We start from the raw sequence: 15,673 nt of genomic DNA, 5'->3' as shown, positions 1-15,673 counted from the left end.
ACTGTCTCACGTCTGCTTTTAAGCCAATCAATCGCGAGTTTTAAAGGAACGTAGCGTCATTTTAATATTTATGATCCGGAAGACGTTCCGTTTGAGAAGATTACCCAAGATGCTCGGCGTGCTTGTAGCAGGGGGGAATGTATGACAATGGCAACAAATACTACAGAAAATAACCCACCTTTCGACTGTCCATCATGGTAAAAAAAAAAAAAAAAAAAAAAAAAATGCTCCAGTAACTTACTTGCAGGATTTAGTGCGTGAATAAGGCTTTATTGTATCCTGCATAAAAACAACAATCAGTCTCACAGCGAACTGTTAGCTCTTGTGCTCTTTAGCAGATATGCCGCCACACTCTGGAACTCAAACTTGTTTTACAAACTGCATTGTTTGTGTATATTGCGTTTATTTAATCGGGGTAGACTTTTACAGAGAGCACCACAGATGCTATGTGCTTTATTTATGAGCATATGTTTAGTAAACGCACGTTGCTCATGAGTTCATTCATGCCTTGGTTTTATTTCTCAGGGCAGGGAAGCCTCCAGCAGGACTGCATCTGGACGTGGTGAAAGGAGACAAACTCGTTGAGGTATTATATTGAGATTTAAAAATATCTGATAATAATTTGACCGGTTTGCAGGTTTAGTAAGATCTTCCATGTACTGTCTCTCGTGTTGTTCCAAACCTGTATGCTGTTATTGTTTTCCACACAACACAAAAGTGTAGAGTTTTTAAAGAAACTCTTTTTCTATGCAAAGTCAGTAATCACAACTCCGTTTTCTGAGACATTTAAATGCACAAATGAGGCATTGCTGAATAAAAAAAATTCACTTTGTATAAATTCACGTGTATTTCGGATGTTTTCTTTACACTATTCTGGAAGATATTGTTTTAAAATCCCAAAAATTCAAATTTCACTATTGTACAGTAGAAAATAAAAAATCCTGTAGTATCTTGCAGTAACTTTGCTTCAGATTTTAGAGTATTCAAATAAAATGTGTACTAGTGATGTTTTAATGTAAATAAATACTGGGGAATGCAAAGTACAAGTATTTTCATCAGTAGGCTCAGGTTTACGGCAAATAGAAGTGAATCAAGTTATTAGATAAACAAATTATTCCTACTATCCCATTTTCTTTACGGTCCCCACTTGTATGTGATTGTGTGTGTGTTAGTAGTATTGTTGACTGCACACAGTCTACTGAAGTGCTCTCTCTACAGAAACTGATCATTGATGAAAAGAAGTATTATCTGTTCGGGAGGAACCCAGACATCTGTGACTTCACCATCGATCATCAGTCGTGTTCTCGCGTGCATGCGGCGCTCGTCTACCACAGGCATCTGAAAAGAGTGTTTCTCATCGACCTCAACAGCAGTAAGTGCATCAGACCAATGACAAACGTGCCACATCACACAGATGACAGACAAGTAAACCAGCGTGTGTGTTGACTTCCTGTAGCACATGGGACGTTCCTGGGACACATTCGCCTGGAGCCCCACAAGCCCCAGCAGGTTCCCATCGACTCCACCATGTCGTTTGGTGCATCCACTCGTGTTTACACCATCCGGGAGAAACCTCAGGGTCAGCCGGGCTCCGGCGTCGGGGACAGTAAAACCGGGGACGAGGAGGAGCTGAAGGGTCTTCTGGGACTCCCACAGGAAGAGACTGAACTGGAGGTACATGTGTGCTCTACTAATTTGCACTAGGGGTTAAAGATCTAACGATTAACCATGAGCCGGTTGAAAATCGATTCAAATATGTGACTATTGAACGATCCGTTGAGATCCTTAACAAATCACAGTTCATTTAAGGGCAGGAGTTTATATGAACACATATCTGAGGGGAACTTACTCTCTATAGAAGAGTTTAGATGGTATTTTTTCTTTTTCTCTTGCTTCTGTATAAGGCATATTAAAGTTCATAAGTGCAGCGCTGTTTTGTTTACAGCGGTAACCAAGGAAACGCTTTAAGCTCCACCTGCCGCAGTGTTCTAAGTGCTTTGTTTACAGCGGTAACCAAGGAAACACTTTAAGCTCCACCTGCTCGTTCAACTCGTCTTCTGTTTCATTAAGATATTTCTTATGTATAGTATTTACAAAACTGAAGTCAAATCACTGAATGTTAAATGTTAAAATTTTTAAATGATACAATCTACTTTAGATTAAAATCTACTCGTGTTGCATGTATGCAGCATCTTTGTTTGGATCACGATTAAAATGCAGCTGTCATTTTAAATGTTAAGAGCACAGACAAATAATTATTTGTTTATATGAAGATATTTTATTTATTTGATTTTGGGCTTGTTTTAAAATTTGTTTAGTTTTTTTATTTACATTTACACTACACCATGTTCCAGATTAATAAAGGATTTCGGTACAATAAAGAGTAAGATTTCGCTGGTGTTGTTTCACATCATTTCAGGTATCTGAATCAATCTCAGACTGGTTTGGTCAATAGTTTGCCAGGTCTTAGGTGAATGGAAACCCTACTTAAAGAGGTTGTTTCACATTAGTAAGCAAGCCACCGTTCTCATGAAATATGAGGAAGAAAGACCTTTCTGAAGATTAAAAGTATGAAAAAATGCAATGTCTTGCAAAAGGTATCAAAACAAACCATATTTTCCAAAAAGTAAATAGAGATTATTGAACCGTTTAAAGTTTTGTGAGTGAGTTCGAGCACAGAAGATCTTGGTCAGATGAAGATTTATTCTTTAACTATTCAGTAACTTTCCTTCATCTGAGCAAGATCTTCATACTTTTCATATCTTCAGAAAAATCTTTCTTTCTCATCATATTTCATAAGAACTGTGACTTGCTTAATAATGTGAAACAACCTCTTTAAGTAGGGTTTCCATTTACCTAGACTATTGACCAAACCAGTCTGAGATTGATTGTTACCTGAAATAATGTGAAACACAACACAAATGAAAACACTCTTTATTGTACTGAAATACTATTGATATGTCTCTTGCATAATAATTTGGAAAATGGTGTATATATAAACTTAGTTATTAAGCAGACACTATTATCCAAAGCCACTTACAAATGAGGACAATAGAAGCAATCAGAAACAACAAAGAGAAATAACATGCAAGGGATATATTAGTATATTATAGTTATTTCAATCTCACAAAGAAACGCACAGCATTTTGTCCAAGCAATAATAAATGGACACATTTAATTTATAACTTGTCTTAAATATAACTTTCATGAGGCACGACAGGCCTTTCAGAAGTTACAGCAATATAAACGACAAGCCAAAACGAATTAATTTAAGCTAAAACAAAACTGAAAACAATGTTGGGTCTCTCATTTGAAACCAATTCAAATGTTTCCGTATTCACAATGTATTTGAATGCTAAAAATTATGTAGTTCACTCGAGTTCCAATATCCAATATGTTTTGCATAACATTACGGCGGTACGGAGATAACATTTATTATGATAATGAACAGGCTGCGTTGTCAAAGTAGCAAATCTTAACTCTGTGTGCATCCAGTGCCGGTGCATTCACTTGAGTTTTTCCTTCTAAGTCATAAAGATAATCAGAATTGTAAATGGTTTGGCCTTTATTTGTTTACATTCACAATAAAAACAAATCTTTGTGTGTAAAATAAGCCTAAAGAAAAATAGGATGCAGTTTTCTGTCGTTGTTTCCTTTCATGCAGCACAAAAATGAACCGAAACTCTGCGATTTTCGTATTTAAGTGAAAACGCATTTCTCTTATTATCTAGCTTTATGATGTTTTTTTCTGCAGGTGCGTGATGTGATATGAAGACCATGTGAATCCTCCTGTTCTGTTGTTTGCGCATGTAAAATTAATTCTCAGAAAACAAATGTTAGTATTTTTAACGGGTAATCGACACTGATGCTTTCTTCTAATCTTGTCTGTTAACGGTCAATAATCGGTTAATGAGCATTGGTTGTTGGTTAGGAAAAATAACCAAAATAAACATCCCTAATGTGAAAGAAACATGAATTAACATCGCTTGCCTCATGTAGTCGCACAATCAGTGTTTCAGTCACAGAAATTAACAGTGATTTAAACGGCTTGTAAAAAAAATGTGGTCATAATTAGAATATCATCAAAAAGTTGATGTATTTCACTAATTCCATTCAAAAAGTGAAACTTGTATATTATATTTATTCATTACACACAGACTGATATATTTCAAATGTTTATTTCTTTTAATTTTGATGATACCTGACAACTAAGGAAAATCCCAAATTCTGTATGAAAAAAAAATGTACACATTTAATACGACTGAATTTGCATTTAATGTCAATTTTAATAACAAAATTGTAATTTAGTTATTTTAACACTTTAATTTTACAGAGAGTAAAGAACATTTACATGATCAAAGAACAGTTTCATTCAGTCTAGCCAGAGTTCAGGCACTCTCAAAAACTCCCATTAAAATCACTGAAGCACTTTACATTATGAAATGAATATCTTACGTTCGTATGCACATCAACACGTTTTGTTGTTTCTGTTGAGAGAATTCGCTAAATAATTCAGTCCGCGAGCAAGTGAACAAAACACAAAGTTTCAGTGACTTTTCTGCATGTCTCTTGATTGGCCATTGCATTCATAAGCGCAACAGAATCGTTTCGGATAGATTATCATGAAGCGTTGTACGAACGCATCTGTCTCCTGCTCAGCGCCAGCCAGCGAACGCAGATTTGAATTTAGCAGCTGATGCTGTGCACTGAACAATCTAATCTCACCAGTGTAATTGTATTAAATATATAAATAATACTATTCGGCTATTTTTTTTTTGTCATTTGGAATCTGCATTTTAAAATCTATTTGGCTCAGAAATCTGTGGGGGCTTGTGCCCCATTACTTTGAATGGGCATGACGCTTCTGTGTGACACTGCTCAGGTGTTGTGAGAGCCCAGGTTGCTCTGATAGTGGCCTTCAGCTCTTCTGCATTCTTGGGTCTGACATATCGCATCTTCCTCTTCACAATACCCCATAGATTTTTTTTAAGGTCAGGCGAGTTTGTTGGCCAATTAAGTCAAGTCCTGTTGGAAAATGAAATCTGCATCTCCATAAAGTTGGTCAGCAGCAGGAAGCATGAAGTGCTCTAAAACTTCCTGTTATATGGCTGTTTTGACATTGGACCTCAGAAAACACAGTGGACCAACACCAGCAGATGACATGGCACCCCAAACCATCACTGACTGTGGAAACTTTACACTGGACCTCAAGCAACGTGGATTGTGTGCCTCTCCTCTCTTCCCGCAGACTCTGAGAACCTGACTTGCAAAGGAAATGCAAAATTTACTTTCATCAGAGAACACAACTGTGGACCACTCAGCAGCAGTCCAGTCCAGCAAGAGAGACGCTTCTGACGTGGTCTGTTGTTCAAGAGTGGCTTGACACAAGGAATGCGAAGCTGAAACCCATGTCTTGCACACGTCTGTGTGTAGTGGTTCTTGAAGCACTGACTCCAGCTGCAGTCCACTCTTTGTGAATCTCCCCCACATCTTTGACTGGGTTTTCTTTCACAGTCCTCTCCAGGGTGCGGTTATCCCTATTGCTTGTAAACTTTTTTTTTCCTACCACATCTTTTCCTTCCCTTCACCTCTATTAATATGCTTGGACACAGATCTCTGTGAACAGCCAGCCTCTTTTGCAATGACCTTTTGTGTCTTGCCCTCCTTGTGCAAGGTGTCAATCTTCCCTATGATTGTGTAGTCTACAAAACTAGACTGGGAGACCATTTAAAGGTTTTGCAGGTGTTTTGAGTTAATTAGCTGATTAGAGTGTGGCACCAGGTGTCTTCAAAATTGAACCTTTTCACAATATTCTAATTTTCTAAGATACTGAATTTGGGATTTTCCTTATTTGTCAGTTATGAACATAAAAATTTAAAAGAAATAAACAATTGAAATATATCAGTCATATGTAAGTCCGGGCTCTGTTTTATTTTGTATTTCATGAGGTAGATGTATGGAATTTTGTACTCCTATGTACTCCTATACATACATCTATACATATACACACACAGACACAATTTTTGTCAATATTGAAATTTCAATTATTTAACATAAGAAATAATTGTATGTGATATTTTTATATACTAGTGAAATTCAAATGTTCTCAATAGCAATTTTGGTGGCACAGCAAAAACAACTGCTAGGCTAGCTAATGTGAATAAATACTAATTAAAGAATTGTTTAAACTTTTCATGCTTTTTCAACAAGGGAAGGAGAAAATTTACTCAAGTAACAGAGCCATACAACCAGTTTTTTTTTTTTTTTAATAGAAGAGCCACAACAAGCCCTTGGTATATCCCACGACACAGCTGTTGGACCAGATATCATCCACTGACTATTTAGAAAGAGTCTGAAAATGCTTGTTATAATTTTCAACTGTGGACATCAGGACAAATCCCATTCTCTTGGAAAGCAGCAGATATAATACCCATTCTGAAACCAGGAAATAACCTTAATGAAACTATTAGTCATCCCCCTAGAGCTTTAACCAGTTGCTTATGCAAAACAGTGGAGAGGATGGTTAATGATCTCTTGGTCTGTGATCTGAACACTAATCACGTAACTAATGCCCAGTGTGGAAACGTCGATGCACCTACGTACATATTTTCAGTATTAAAATAGACAAGATTGCAAATGTCAATGGTTCTGAACTTCACTGTGCTTTTTATGCATATGACATCTGTATTAGTTACGGAAGCATGTACATGCATGGTACTATAGTGCAAAAAGTAAGAAAAATAATTATTGAAGCTGAAATGAAAATTGGGAATTCTATAGTATCAAAGTAATAACCCTACAGGAAATGAGTAAATTAATGTAATATAAAACGGTCTGTATGAATTAGCCTCACAATCTCAGTCAAGAGAAGTGACTGATTTTCTCTTTCCTTTAGGACACAGGTGTCATTTTAAGACCTAATGCATAGACCCAGGGCACACATCCAGCTGCTTTTGTTCTTTGACTGCATCTGCCGTGTTTGTGGGTAGCACCACTGTGAAACTGAATCAACATTTACAGGATAATCTTGGTTTTCTTGTTCATAATTGTTCAAAATCAAATTTGAATTTGATCGATTGCCTTAGTTGATGATTACACTTCCCATATTGCCCCATGTATCCATGCCACGTGTTTTAGGGTTTTAAGGAGATTTTCACAAGGCACAATTGGTCTGCAAAAATGATTTCAGGACGTTGCAATGAATGAACGAACAGATCTCAAATTATTTATTTTTTTGGGTTCTTTTGGCAGAACCTGACCGAGTTCAACACCGCTCATAACAAGCGCATCTCCACCCTCACCATAGAGGAGGGCAACCTGGATATTCAGAGACCCAAGAGGAAAAGGAAGAACTCCAGAGTGAGCTTCAGTGAAGAGGATGAGATCATTAACCCAGGTGGAGTGATGAGCCTTAAAAAAACTGCACCTCAGTCAACCACTGGTTCATCCTCAACAGACCATAAGCAATTCATTTATGTGAACTACTCTGAAACCACAAGCTTGTGGAACATGCAACAATGCCATGCTTCGACATTGAACATGCAGTGATCACATTTATATCAGTTAATTACTTTTGAAGTGTAACAATTACAGATAAGATGTTCTGCATTTGCTGCTTTTCTGTCCCATCATTTATTTACCTCCTATAATTATAATTAAGACTTTTCTTACTACCTTGGAAGAGATATATTATATTATATTTTAACACTATATGAATATTTATTTAAAATTGTAACATTATTTAAATGCTATTATAATTTATATCAACATTCTGAATTAATGTAATATTTTCAGTTGATTTAAGTTTCAGTGTAATTTATTATGTTCATTTTAAATATTAAGATTTAAGATTTAATTTGGTTCTGACAATGACTCACTACTTTTGTGACTCGAGGCTTTAAACAGTGTTTGTGTTGTTGGCTTTTTTAGAGGACATCGACCCCTCTGTTGGACGTTTCAGAAACATGGTCTCAACAGCTGTGGTTCCTATTAAGGTAATTTCTAAAATCTCAAGTCATTCAGTCGAGATTGATTTAAATGTTTACATGCTTCCGTTTGTTTACCAACAGAAGAAGAAACTGGGCGGAGGCAATGCGCTGGGAATCGAGGAAACCGTGACCCGACACATGCACATGTTCCCTCTGCAGGGTGGACTCTACAGAGACCTCCCCCCGGCCAGTCATGAAGCCCAATCCACAGGAGCGCCCGGCGGGGCCACAATAATGGGAGGACTGCCGTTACCCCTGCCCAACCCGGCCCCAGACGTAGACCTGGCCCAGCAGGCCCCGCCCCCTCCGCTCGTGCTCAACCCCACGCCGTTACCCGGCCCCTACGCCTCCGACCCGCTCAGCGAACCCCGCAAGAAGAAGTACGCTAAAGAGGCATGGCCTGGCAAGAAGCCCACGCCGTCTCTTCTCATTTAGCTGGGTATTACTAATACAAGACACTTCTTTACCCATGAACTCTATCTTGAAGAATCTGGCAAACAGACTTTGATTTCGACTGCGCTACAAGAATCTGATTGATTGCAAGAATTTTGTAGTTTTTTTAAAGAAGATCTTTCCTCCTAAATGAGCATTGGCTCACTCTCGTGTCATTCCAGACCCATGGTACATTCTAAGTTCACTGAGATGCAAAAGGCCGATTTCCTCTTTTGCACAGTTCAGTGAAAGAACCGTAAAAGTGCATTTTGACTTATTTTGCTCTGTTCCTCACAGAATAATCTGGTTTTAATCATTCATTTTTGTTTTGTCGAAAGAGCTCCCTGGACGTTTAGGATGCATTAGATCTTTTGTGTTTCATAGGAATGTTGCAATGACATGAGGCTGAGTAGATGATGTAATTGAATGCATTTTGATTGATCTATTTCTTTAAAATGCCAGCTTGAACGTGAGCCCCTAATGAAAAGCAGACACAAGTACATAGGCTAAACATGACATTTTGCTGTTTGTATCAGGTTAAGATGTCTTTTTTTTTCTTCTTCATATTACTATTTATGTGAAATTATTGAAAACGTACTACTAGACGAACCACAAACCCTGTTTTTGGTTTCAAAACTGATGAAATGTCTGTAATATTGCAACATTACCTTGTGAAGATCTTTTTACTCTGCTGTTCCACACTGTATTAGTTTCATACACTATTTCCCCCTTCATATATACACACTGAGAGCAGCAGGGTTTCAAATGAACTGTTCGCTGATGGTTCATCAGGAGTCAATGTCTACAGTCTTCACTGTTAAAAAGAGAAAGAAAAAATGTTTATACTCTTGTTCTGTTTGGTACATTTGATGTTTGTACATATCCTTCACAATAAAAGCCAGTGTATTTTTATATATTTAAACGGATTCCAGAAGTCTTTACCTTCGAATAGACGATGGCTGCTCATTTTATTTTATATTCGTGACTGAGCTGTTAATTTTCTGCCTTTACTTTACAAAAGCACCTTCATGACAGGAACAGACACTATTATTTTTACATATACAGCTGCAAGCAGCAATTATGGGCCTTGTACAAAACGATGCACGTACACCAGAAAGAGTAGGTTGCAATGCCAGTGATGAATTTAGGTAGTTATCTATGTCAGTTAAACTGTGTTCAGAGTGTCAGTAAATAAAACCTTTGCTGTCTCACTTCCTGTTCTTCATCAGCATACTTTATTTCTGGATACTGATATCAAACCCCAAACCTGCATTTGGTGGCTTTGAGGCTTTGGTTTGTCTGAAAGGAGACACTTTCAATTAGACATGTTTTGCCAAATAAAATATACAAGAATTAAAATGCTTATTTTTCTTTTCTGTGTTAAATTCTGTATTCTTGTGTATTACAATACACACAAAAAATGATTCCTTAAGGACAAAAAAAACCTTTTAACTCGTTCATTGTCGTCTATATGATATCCATAACTTCTCTGATTGGTGCATCTCTCTTAAGGATTGTGAGAAGTGTGTTTCTTCACCAGAAATGTAATAATACAGAATAAAATAAGTTAAAATCACTAACTTCTGCATGGGCATATACCATCTCTTAAACCTCAGAGGTCATCTAGTACTGAAGGTTTACTGAAAGATTATATTTCTTTGAGGGCAGAATCAATTGGATTTTTACATCCGGATTCTTTCTGCTGTGCTTCACTGACAGGAAATGATTTGTATTTTTTCGTTTCACTCTGCAGAGCATGCTGCCCACTTCTGTTTCTTATTCTGTCCTATGAGACATGATATTAGAAATGCCAAATTTATCTATTTTAACCAGTCTTTAAATCCTTGTAACATCCTACTCCAGATGTGTTTTTTATATATGAATCACACACACACCCACATACATATATATATTTATATATAAATGATTCATGCCCAAGGGTGACGTTAATTTACAGAGAATACATGATGAGGGTGAGATTAAAATACATTTATGAATCTCACCAAATCTGTCATGAATCACACAGTCATATTGTCCCCAAAATAAAATACTAAATAAATTAGTTAAAAGAGAGGGAAACATTTAAGAAAAAAATATAAGTTAAAGCAAAAAGACAGAAGTAGATGCTTACTGAACAGTTTATGATGTGTATTTGAACTGTAGGTAAATTATGTTTCTGATCTTTGAAAGATGAGGTTTAGTTCAAGAGTAAATTCAGGTAAACTGAAACACATTTGGTCATTGAGATGACAGGGAAAAATGTCACAAACTAGTTCACCCCTATATATCTCATTATAAAGCCAAATTGTAATTGTTATACTAGTTTTTAAGTTTGTCTGATTTATGGCATGTAATAAATGAATTTCTTGGTTATTGTTTTACATAGTGGAAATATTTGAAGAGAGTGTAAAGCATGTGTTTAGGAGTCCACAGGTCCAAAACTTTCTGAAAGATTCATAAACACATCCCAGTGTTTAAAAAAAGTTTAATCAGCACCGATCAAAATGCAGTTTTGAGTGAGGGTTACACATAAACTGCATCATGTGTAAATTACAGCATAGTCTCCACATGCCGATGTAACTTTTTCCCCTCCACTAATGGCTATAAAAGTTAAATGGGAAGTTTTCTGTCATCATTTACTCACCTTCGCGTCGAAAACCCTCATTTCAAAATCTGTGGCTTCTTTTCTTCTGTGGAAAACAAAAGGAGATATGTTTATGTTGATGCAATGAAAGTCAGTGGGGTCCAAACAACACTGAGTGCACACTTAAGCATGTACAATATTCGTTGCTTATTTAATCAATTATTGCAATTCCTCATGGTAATTTGCATAAATGGCTAAAATTTTTAATAGTTGTGCTCTACATAATGACTGCAGGTCTGATTGCAGGAGCGGAGTAGATGGACAGTTTTTACAAATTCTGCAATAGCACTCAATATAATTATATAAAAAAACTAGTGCACCTTGGTTCCTCTACTCACAGCTCTATTTTAGTTGGTTTTAAAGCACGGATTCTCTGCTATTTCAAAGGTGTTATAAATGTGCAAAGAAGGCTTATATATAGTTTACTAGACTATCACAAGACAAAATCAGAAGAATTTTAACTACTGTTAGATAGTCCTACTGCACCGCTCAATAATCTGTATTTCTGTAATAATCTTTAATCTGTATTCGGTAAATGGACTGCATTTATATAGCGCTTTCAACAGACCACATGGCCAACCAAAGCGCTTTACAATTTGCCTCACACTCACCCATTCACACACCGACTGCAGTGTCAGCCATTCAAGGCGCCATCCAGCTCATCAGGAGCAGCTGGGTGTCTTGCTCAAGGTGTCTTGCTCAAGGACACCTTGACACTTGGTCAGGTGGAGCCGGGGATTGAACCACCAACCTTCCGGTTTGTAGATAACCTACATGAACCACTGAGCCACTGCCGCCCCTGACAATGCAGTCTGGTAAACAGTGCAATGGACTATAAATATAAAATATTGCCTGTATGTTTTGTATGTAAACTGTATGTTTTGCATTTCTATGTACCAATAAACATAACATAAATATATATATATATATTTATAGTTAATGGCTTTTACAGTGTATTTTTGGATTGCTTTCAAACTGCTGTAAATGTCTCAGGTTACGAATGTAACCATGGTTCCCTGAGTAGGGAACGAGACACTGCGTCCTCTAGGGGCGCTATGGGGAACACCTCGATGTGACCCGTGTCTGAAACATACGTTGAAAAAACACCAACGAGTTGGCCGGTGACAGCCTCTGATGTCACTACTGGCGCGACTATAAACAGGCACTGGGAGAACACGTCATTCACTTCTCGGTCTGAAGCTTGCGTCCGAAGCATGGCAGGGAGCTTGCTGAAGGAGCTGTCTCAACAGATCCCTAGTAGCAACACCCTGTTTAAATAGGTATCCGATGCTAGTGGCTGTAGCCATTTAGCCTCCTTGTTAGTGTGTCCGCCTCCCATGCCGGAGACCCGGGTTCAAGCCCCACTCAGAGCGAGTGCGAGGAGCGTCATAGAGGACCCGGGTGAGAGGGGTTACATTGGTGCCGTGACCTGGATGGGAGTGAGGTTTAGGGGGGTGAGTGTAACGGAGGCCAGTGAGTAGTGCTGTGCAGGTAAACCTCACTCCCCGATCTGAAGAGACGCACTAGTGGCTGTAGCCATTTAGCCTCCTTGTTAGTGCGTCCGCCTCCTATGCCGGAAGACCCGGGTTCGAGGAGCGTCAGAGAGGACCCGGGTGAGAGGGGTTACATAAATACCTAGGTATCACTCTGATTCGGATGAGAACGCTGCCTTGCCTGGATCACATCCCTTAGTTTCTGCTTACCTCCTAGTGACCCACGATTCATCTTATCCCCTGCCCGCAGGTGGGGGAGGAACACGAGTCGCAACACTAGCTGTCTGTGCCTGTTTTTGATCCTCAGATCGAGACAGGCCAGGACCCCTATGTTGTTTGGGCTCAGAACTGGTCCTTCGTGGAATGAAGGATCTGAAAGCAGCAGAGCACGCCTTCGTCTCCCTGAACTTCTCGATCACCGCCTCAACGGAAATAGCGAAAAGTTCAGAAGGCAAAACCTGAGCATTGAGAAGAAAGAAAGCTAGGGATGCACCGAAATGAAAATTCTTGGCCGATACCGAAAACCGAAAAAGAGAAAACCAAGGCCGAAAACCGAAACCGAAACACCGAAAGAAATTATTCCAACATTTTGGCCGTGTTGTTTCGGTGATAAAAGTCTATCGGCCGAAAACCGAAAAGGCCATTTTCGGCCGAAAATTTTCGGTGGCCGAAATTTCGGTGCATCCCTAAAGAAAGCCTTTTCTTTCTTCTCGGTGTCTGCCAGGTTCGTCCACAGATGTCTCTCCGCTACCACCATGGCCACCATAGTCGGCCTGCTTGGTAGCATGGAAAGAGATCCGCCTCATTGGTGTTTTTTCAAACTATGCTTCAGACATGGGTCACGACAAGGTGTTCCCCATAGCGCCGTTCGAAGTTCCCTTGAAAAGGAATTAAAACAGACACCGAAAATGCTCTGGTTACTGATGCAACCTCAGTTCCTTGAGATAAGGGAAAGACCGTTGTGTATGGGTAAACATCTGTTTACCCTGTTACTGCAGCCTGATTTGTTCACATTTGTGTAGATGCACAAACCAATGGCACTTACGCCCACCAGAAAGGGCAGAGCCAATTTGTAAATTGGCTTGCAGCACCATTTCATCAGAATAATTAGACTGAAGCGATAGTCATCGACTCGTGTACAGTTTATTGCATGGCAAATGACACAACACTCATTACCTTATCTCTGGGAACCGAGGTTATGTCAGTAACTGGAGCATTCTCTTTCAAATGTTTACTTAACATTGTGAACAAAAAGCTGCTCTGACTGTCTGAACAGGCTCATGGCTCTAGTGCCAGAAGCAGAGCAGTTTTCAGTGACAATGGGCGTAGTTCAGCTGAATGTAGTGGCTTGAAAGGGCACTAGTGGCTTGAAGGTCCTAAGGACTGATGACAAGTCCCAGATCGGTACGGTCTGAAGACGAGGAGGGTTTAATCTCTGGGTGCCCTTCAAGAACTTAATGATTAGATCGTTTCTGTCAATTGAATTGCCAGCTTCGAGGTAATGATTCGCTGAGATAGCAGCCACGTAAACTTTGAGTGTGTAAGGGGCGTGCCCATTGTCCAACAACTCTTGTAGAAAGTATAGCCCTTGGGACACATCACAAGATACTGGGTTCAGACACTTTGTGCAGTTCACCAGTCACGAAAGACTGACCATTTGATGCCATAAGTGTGTAGATGGTTCTCTAGTCTCTAAAATGGTATAACACACTCTCGCTGGGAGCTGCGTAAGCTCCCGTTGAGGATCCATATGTTAAAGGGGTGGTTGACTTGGTTTTTTCTAGGCTTGATTGAGTTTATGGGGTGCAGCCTAACATGTGCTCATGCTTTGTTTTTTTAAAAACACATTATTTTTCACATAATTTACCTTTATTCAACACCGATCTGTCCCTTTTCTCAAAGATGCCTCAATTATTTCCTGTTTTTATGAAGCCCCTGCCTCAGAAATATGCTGGCCTGAGACTGGTCGGATGGCTCAGTGTGTTATGATTCGCTAAACTGCCTCAACCGCATCTGAACATCCCACCCCTCAAGCTCAGAATGTGCTCCAGTTGTCCTCTTTATTGCTTATAATTTTGAGCCCAATTGAGACACAGATAATATTAATGAAAAGGATCGTGAAGAACCTGCGGAAGCATGGCTCTTAATGGTATGTTTGTTTGTTGTCGTCTCAAACTTTTAGATACACTGTTGTTTGTAAATGCTACTGCTTCTGTTAGCTTTTAAAATATGGTTTTACTCTGATTACAGCATCCATGTATAGCGCTTCTCATTGCTATGTGAAAATAAGTGTTAAGTTTGTTGGAGCTGAGAGAGAGAGAGAGAGAGGAACAGGATTGAGAACAGCTGCTTTAGAACATTTAGACATGAATCAATTACAGTCATTAGAAGACAGAACTGCGATTCATATATGCACCCATAGTTTTCTCTTCCCCTTCTCTAAAGCAACACAACATGGCTTCACCCTCTGTGTTGCATGTTCCCTGGGAGCGGGGTTTATCTAGGTTCATGACATAACAGACCCAGGAAGCTTGTTGTAGTCCCTTACCAGCCAAACCGCAAGTTATTACGATCGATTAATCAATTAATAGTTAACCTTAATGCTGCAAAATGCACCTATTGCAGCCACCGATGACAGGATGTGCAAAAGCCACACACACACACACACACACACCCAAAACGCTTTCTCACTTGAATTAAAGGAGTTTTCAATTAAATGCTAGTAGCAGGATTATAAAATGAATAGATGTGATTATGATTATTTGATCAAATTAAGAGAGCGCTCCATACATTTGAGGTCATTTTAATTTGTTGACTGTTGACCTGAACGCACCTCTTTAAATGGTTTTGTGGTGCTCATTGTTGTATTTTAAAGCACAATTGCAGTGTTTTCAACTGACATTATGGCATTTAATGTGGCACGTGTGGTTGTGCTGCGCAGTAAGTGAACCGTTTCCATCAAACACACTGTTGCTCACATAAAATCTTTTTATGTGATTATGATGACAGGGCTTTGGCTAGATTTATTTGTGTAATGTGGAGACAAATATGTTCGGATCCATATGCAGAAATTTGAATGTAAGAAGGGTCAGACAGGTAGTAATCAGGAACGGTGT

General features: G+C 38.8%; 1 protein-coding gene across 1 annotated transcript; it reads left to right on the top strand.

Annotated features, from left to right (window-relative positions):
- The first annotated feature begins 44 nt into the window (after positions 1 to 44).
- On the top strand, positions 45 to 9,342 carry ppp1r8b (protein phosphatase 1, regulatory subunit 8b). Its single transcript, XM_052579431.1, has 7 exons — positions 45 to 197; positions 526 to 586; positions 1,219 to 1,372; positions 1,457 to 1,674; positions 7,252 to 7,396; positions 7,930 to 7,994; positions 8,070 to 9,342. The coding sequence occupies exons 1-7, from the start codon at positions 142 to 144 to the stop codon at positions 8,421 to 8,423; spliced, it is 1,053 nt and encodes a 350-aa protein (XP_052435391.1). The 5' UTR covers positions 45 to 141; the 3' UTR covers positions 8,424 to 9,342.
- The last annotated feature ends 6,331 nt before the right edge of the window (positions 9,343 to 15,673 follow it).

This window comes from Carassius gibelio, chromosome B16 (genome assembly GCF_023724105.1).
Source record: "Carassius gibelio isolate Cgi1373 ecotype wild population from Czech Republic chromosome B16, carGib1.2-hapl.c, whole genome shotgun sequence".
Lineage (NCBI taxonomy): Eukaryota > Metazoa > Chordata > Actinopteri > Cypriniformes > Cyprinidae > Carassius > Carassius gibelio.
Note: the sequence above shows the minus strand (reverse complement) of the source record. Positions and strands in the feature narration are given on the sequence as shown.